General features: G+C 34.5%; 1 protein-coding gene across 1 annotated transcript in view; it reads left to right on the forward strand.

Moving 5' to 3' along the window:
• LOC133620906 (protein S100-A1-like) overlaps nt 1-7500 on the forward strand; it is a 9617-nt gene that overhangs the window by 660 nt on the left and 1457 nt on the right. Inside the window, exon 2 of the mRNA XM_061982545.1 lies at nt 6496-6652. Within this exon, the coding sequence (XP_061838529.1) occupies nt 6515-6652 (138 nt within the window). The 5' untranslated portion in view covers nt 6496-6514. The remainder of the gene's footprint in view (nt 1-6495; nt 6653-7500) is intronic.

Consider the following 7500-nt stretch of genomic DNA (forward strand, 5'->3'; position numbering starts at 1 on the left):
CACACAGCTCGAATTTTGACGGCCAGCAACATGTTGTCGGGGGGGAAAAAACATCAGTGAAAATGTAGGTAAAAAGTTAAAAGTAGAGATGTCCGATATTCCGATATTGTCCAACTCTTAATTACCGATACCGATATCAACCGATACCGATATATACAGTCGTTGAATTAACACATTATTATGCCTAATTTCGTTGTGATGCCCCGCTGGATGCATTAAACAATGTAACAAGTAGGGATGTCCGATAAATGCGTTAAAATGTAATATCGGAAATTATTGGTATCGTTTTTTTTATTATCGGTATCGTTTCTTTTTATTTTTTTTAATTTTTTGAAATAAAATCAACATAAAAAACACAAGATACACTTACAATTAGTGCACCAACCCAAAAAACCTCCCTCCCCCATTTACACTCATTCACACTCATTCACACAAAAGGGTTGTTTCTTTCTGTTATTAATATTCTGGTTTCTACATTATAGTAACAAGGTTTTCCAAAATAAATCAACTCAGGTTATGGAAAAAAATGCCAACACGGCACTGCCATATTTATTATTGAAGTCACAAAGTGCATTCTTTTTTTTGAACATGCCTCAAAACAGCAGCTTGGAATTTGGGACATGCTCTCCCAGAGAGAGCATGAGGAGGTTGAGGTGGGCGGGGTTGGGGGGGGGGGGTTAGCGGGGGGTGTATATTGTAGTGTCCCGGAAGAGTTAGTGCTGCAAGGGGTTCTGGGTATTTGTTCTGTTGTGTTTATGATGTGTTATGGTGCGGATGTTCTCACGAAATGTGTTTGTCATTCTTGTTTGGTGTGGGTTCACAGTGTGGCGCATATTTGTAACAGTGTTAAAGTTGTTTATACGGCCACCCTCAGTGTGACCTGTATGGCTGTTGACCAAGTATGCATTGCATTCACTTGTGTGTGTGAAAAGCCGTAGATATTATGTGACTGGGCCGCCACGCAAAGACAGTGCCTTTAAGGTTTATTGGCGCTCTGTACTCCCTACGTCCGTGTACACAGCGGCGTTTTAAAAAGTCATAAATTTTACTTTTTGAAACCGATACCGATATTTTTGAAACCGATACCGATAATTTCCGATATTACATTTTAAAGCATTTATCGGCCGATAATATCGGACATCTCTAGTTAAAAGTTAAAGTTAAAGTACCAATGATTGTTACACACACACTAGGTGTGGTGAAATTACCCTCTGCATTTGACCCATCACCCTTTATCACTCCCTGGGAGGTGAGGGGAGCAGTGAGCAGCAGCGGTGGCCGCGCCCGGGAATTATTTTGGTGATTTAACTCCCAATTCCAACCCTTGATGCTGAGTGCCAAGCAGGGAGATGATGAGTCCCCGTTTTAATAGTCTTTGTTATGACTCGGCCGGGGTTTGAACTCACGACCTACCAATCTCAGGGCGGACACTCTAACCACAAGGCCACTGAAAAGACGTAATGTAGTGAGAAAAAAATCATACAAACTTTTAAAAGTCTAAGTATATGGGGGGACTGGTACCGGTACATTTTGGTACCGGTACCAAAATGTATTTCGATATTTTTACAGTACTTTTCGTTACTTTTCTAAATAAAGGGGACCACTAAAAATGGCATTATTGACTTTATTTTAACCAAAAAAATCGTAGGGTACATTAAAAATATGTTTCTTATTGCAGGTTTGTCCTTAAATAAAACAGTGAATATACTAGACAACTTGTCTTTTATTAGTAAGTAAGCAGACAAAGGCTCCTAATTTAGCTGCTGACATATGCAGTAACATATTGTGTCATTTATCATTCTATTATTTTGTCAAAGTTATTAAGGACAAGTGGTAGAAAATGAATTATTAATCTATTTGTTCATTTACTGTTAATATTTGCTTACTTTCTCTTTTAACATGTTCTATCTACACTTCTGTTAAAATGTAATAATCATTTATTCTTCTGTTGTTTGATACTTTAACATTAGATTTGGATGATACCACAAATGTGGGTATCAATCCAATACCAAGTATACTTAAAGGATCATACATTGGTCATATTCAAAGTCCTCGTGTATCCAGGGACATATTTCCTGAGTTTATAAACATAAATAAAAAAATAAAAACGAAAAAAGATTGTGCGATGCTAAAAAATAGTAGTATTAACTAGATACGCTCCTGTACAGTGGATGTTAGGTGTAGATCCACCCATGGCGTTTGTTTACATTGTGACGGCGGTGAGCTTACTTTCTTTGTCACCATGGAGACGAGGATTAGTGATTTAGAAGTACCTCTTCCTGAGGGCGTTTCAGTGTTATAACTTCACCTTTATCGTTAGTTTTCAAGCCAAAATTCGTCCATTCTCCCTTTTCTGTCTACAAACTGTGTCTGCTTGTAAGTTCTCCGTGATTGTGCACTGCCGAAAAAGGTTGTCTGCTCGTAAAACCAGCAATGTCACGACGTGACCACGACGGGAGCGCGGGGGGTTGGAGGACCGGTACTTTTTAGAGGCGGTATAGTACCGAATATGATTCATTAGTATCGCGGTACTATACAACCACATAGGGGACATTTACTACTGTTTTCTTTTGTAAAAAAAAAATGCTACAAACAGAATTATGTATCAAAACTAGAGATGTCCGATAATATCGGCCTGCCAATATTATCGGCCGATAAGTGCGTTAAAATGTAATATCGAAAATTATCGGTATCGTTTTTTTTATTATCGGTATCGGGTTTGTGTGTTTTTTATTTTTTATTTTTGTTATTTTATTTTTTTATTAAATCAACATAAAAAACACAAGATATACTTACAATTAGTGCACCAACCCAAAAAACCATCCTCCCCCATTCACACAAAAGGGTTGTTTCTTTCTGTTATTAATATTCTGATTCCTACATTATATATCAATATATATCAATACAGTCTGCAAGGGATACAGTCCGTAAGCACACATGATTGTGCGTGCTGCTGGACCACTAATAGTACTAACCTTTAACAGTTAATTTTCCTCATTTTCATTAATTACTAGTTTCTATGTAACTGTTTTTATATTGTTTTACTTTCTTTTTTATTCAAGAAAATGTTTTTAATTTATTTATCTTATTTTATAAACATTTTTAAACAGTATCTTATCTTCACCATACCTGGTTGTCCAAATTAGGCATAATAATGTGTTAATTCCACGACTGCATATATCGGTTGATATCGGTATCGGTTGATATCGGTATCGGTAATTAAAGAGTTGGAGGATATCGGATATCGGCAAAAAGCCATTATCGGCATCCCTAATCAAAACTTAGTGTTATCTACTAAAATGTAGGAAGAAACAGAAACAATGCGTAATTTAGTGACAAAAAAGCTGAAAATTTGATATAAACTTCGAAAAGTCTAAGTATATAGGGGACATTTTGATATTTTTACTTTGTAAAAAAAATGCCACATAAAAATATTTGGAAAATTAAAAAAAAAAAAATGCTACAAACAGAATGATTTATCAAAACTAAGTGTTATGTACTAAAACAGAATGTCGGGGTAAAACACATCAGTAAAAATGTAGGAAAAAAGAGCAAAAATACATAATGTTATGAGAAAAAAGCTGAACATTTGATACAAACTTTGAAAAGTCTAATAGGGACATATTTTTGTTGTTGTTTTTTGGTAAAAAAAAAAATGCGACAAACAGAATTACATATCAAAACTTAGTGTTACGTATTAAAACATATTGTCGGGAATGTAAACAACAGTAGGAAAAAAGAGCAAAAAGACACAATGTAAACTTTAGAAAGTCAAAGTAAATGGGGCACATCTTGATGTGTTTTTATTTAGTACAAAAGGTTACAAAGATAATTAATTTTTTTCAAAACATAGTGTTATATATTGAAACATAATGTCGGGGGGAAAAACACCACTAAAATGTAGGAAAAAAGAGCAAAAAAACAATGTTATGAGAAAAAGGCTGAACATTTGATACAAACTTTAAAAAGTCTAAGTACTTGGAGGGCATTTTGATATATTTTCTATTTTGTACAAACAGAATTATACATCAAAGTGTGGTATATTAAAACATATTATAGGGAAAATAACATCAGTAACATGTCGGTAAAAAAAGAGTAAAAAGTCAAAGTAATGAGAAAAAAGGCTGACATTTTTATAAAAACTTTGAAAAGTCTAAGGGGGAACATTTTGAAATTTTGTAAACAAAAATGCTACAAACAGAATGTCGGAGGCAAATAACACCAGTAAAAATGTTGGAAAAAAGAGCAAAAATACATGATGTCATGAGAAAAAGTCTGAAAATGTTATGCAAACTTTGAAAAGTCTAAGTATAGGGGGGACTTTTTTTTTCTTTTTTTTTTGTAAAAAAAAATGCTACAAACAGAATGTCGGGGGGGGAAATAACATCAGTAAAAATGTTGGAAAAACGAGCAAAAAGACATGATGTCGTGAGAAAAAGTCTGAAAATTGTATGCAAACTTTGAAAAGTCTAAGTACTTGAGGGACATTTTGATATTTTTCAAACAGAATTATATATCAAAACTTTGTTTTATTTATCAAAACATATTGTCGGGAACGTAAACAACGGTTGAAATGTAGGCAACCAGGCGTAATGTAGTGCAAAAAGCTGAAAAACTGATACAAACTTTGAAAAGTCTATGTAAGTGGGGGACATTTTAAGATTGTTTTATTTTGGTTAAAAAACACTACAAGTGTCAGCTTTATGTAATAAGTTACAAATTGTATTCTTAATAGTTTCTGTATTACTATCAACATTTTAGCTTTTTGTCATTACTTAAGGCCTAATGTAATGAGAAAAAAAAGCTGAACATTTGATACAAACTTTAAAAAGTCTAAGTAATTGGGGGATATGTTGATATATATTTTTATTTTGTAAAAAAAAAAAAAAAAAATATATATATACATCAAAACTTATTATATTAAAACATAATGTCAAGGGGGAAAAAACATCAGTAAAAATGTAGGAAAAAAAGAGCAAAAAGACGTAATGTAATGACAAAAAAGCTGAAAAGTTGATACAAACTTTGATAGTCAAAGTGTAGGGGGACATTTTGATATTTTTATTTTGGTAAAAAAAAAGCTTTATGTTATAAGTGGCAAATTGTATTATTAATAGTTATTAGTATCATGTCTGTTTGCTTTTTTTCCTTACATGTTTGCTGTTGTTTTTTCCCACAATATGTTGCGGGCCAACAAAACTCGAGCTGTGGCCCACAAATGGCCCCCTGGCGGCACATTGGACACCCCTGTAATAACAAATGATCGTACACTTTGTCACATGTAACCACTAAGTTTTGTCTTTAAATGTATGTAATGTCGCTGTTCACCTTTTTTTTTTTACAATATGAAAAAATATCACAATGGCCCCCACATACTTAGAATTTTTGTTATGTGGCCCTCGGTGGAAAATGTTGGACACCCCTGTCGTAATGTAGTGCAATGCTTCTCAATTATTTCCTGTTACACCCCTGTAGGAAAAAAAAAAAATTGGGGGGTCCCCTCTCTCTCTGCCGCGCCTATAAATAGTAGTATTGTCTATAAAATTGTTATAAGTACACCTCTGCATAACATTGTATCCTTATTAACATTAAAGTAAAGAAAAAACAGAAATTTAGATAAACTTACTACAAATAATAACTTTATTAACATTGTTTTTTAGTTTGTAACAGAAAATATTTAAAATGCATCAATTTGCCTGAAAAAAATAAATGTATATATCCTTATTTAAATTATAAAAATGTTAACATAAAGTTTTTTTTTTACTTCAGTTAAGATGATGCACTTTAAATAGTTTCTGTTGCAGACTAAAATAATTATTTATAAAATTATTCTTTATTTTAAATTGATCAATATTTTGTTCTTTTTTGTTTTCTTTATTTTTAATAAGGATACAATGTTGTGCAGAGGTGTACTTATAACAATTTTAAAGACAAATGATACTATTTAAGGTAAGGAGGGGGGCTTTTTCCTGGGGGGGGGGGGGGGGGGGGCATAACAAAATAATTGCGAAGCACTGCTTTATTCCATAGTGTTTCTCACCTTTTTTTATCAAACTGATCGCACTCGCAACTTCCTTTGGCCCCGTGCTGGATTATTTTGTTGTTGTTCACAAGAAAAAGACAGGAGACCATGTCATCAACGCGTGGGATATTTGATTTGGTTTGATTTGTTACAATGTTTCGTTCAATAACTGAGATGGTGAACGAAAACCGGGTCACGGTATTGTTAGCGATTTTTGATGAGAACCAAAAAGTAAGACGTACAAAAAAACGAATGTTTAGGTCTTAAGGCTAAAAATGCTCTGGCGTCACGTAGTTTGAGTCGCGTCTTAAGGCGTCTTGATTCCTTTATAGCTCTTCCCAGGGGCGGACGTGTGACTTGCAATTCAATAAATAAATGCAAGCTGTACACTGACTCTTCCAAAGTACATATTTTGTATTATGTTTCCTAAATTGTACATCAGTTGATGATCTTTGTTTGTTTTGTTTTTTAAGCACGTCCAAACCTGCAGCCATGACTGACCTGGAGAAATGCATGGAGTCCCTCATCGCCATCTTCCATCGCTACGCCAAAGATGATGGCGACGGCAAGACCTTGAGCAAAAAAGAACTGAAAAAACTGATGGAGACCGAGTTGCCCACTTTCCTCAAGGTTAGAAGCGTCTCTCTTTACGCCCCGCCGTTGCCGACTCGGCGACCTGCTTGCTAAATCTGCCGACTGTCCGATTCCTCTCAGCGACTTTTTGTTTCTCAAACGCTACTAGCGACAAACGTAGCCACTTTTTCGCATGTTTCAGAGACATAAAGGCACGTCCGATTGACTTCTCGCAGTGGTCCCGGCTCCAGTCAGACCACGCCTCTTGGGTCTGCCTTGGTTTTAAAAGTCAATGTTTCTTGGCGAAAAATCCCATTGTACATATTCATGTTCATGAGCCAGTCAAAATATTCGGTCCGTTTGAGAACGTCACAAGCCTGCCAAACTTCTGGTCAAACTTGATTTAACAAACATTCTAACACAATTGACTGAAATTTCAAGAAAACCAACTAACAAAGCTAATTTGCAGTTCTAATCATAGTTATTAGAGTTTGTAGTCTTTGGACTCAAATCGATTCCGATTCTTGGGTGATGACTCGACTCAGACTTGATTCTCATCTCAACACGATTCTTGTAATAATATAAATACGTTTTTAAAACAGGTTACAGATTACAACAGCTCTTCTTTGCTAGTGACGTACAACTTATAGGCGCAGTGTTGGCCTGAAAAACTTATTTTTTTAAATGTATTTTAACATTTTTATCTACAAAAATCTCAGAATAAAAGAAAATAGAGGAACCCCAACTCCAAACCAATCCCGGCTTTACAATACTTTTGAAAATAAATGTACAAAGCAATTGAGAAGACATGCCAAAAATACTTATTAAAATTATTTTTAAAAAGCAACAGTATCAATAATAATAACAATCATCATCATCATAATATCAACAATAGTCGTTTATTT

The sequence above is a fragment of the Nerophis lumbriciformis genome, linkage group LG21 (assembly GCF_033978685.3).
Source record: "Nerophis lumbriciformis linkage group LG21, RoL_Nlum_v2.1, whole genome shotgun sequence".
In the NCBI taxonomy this organism is placed as follows: Eukaryota; Metazoa; Chordata; class Actinopteri; order Syngnathiformes; family Syngnathidae; genus Nerophis; species Nerophis lumbriciformis.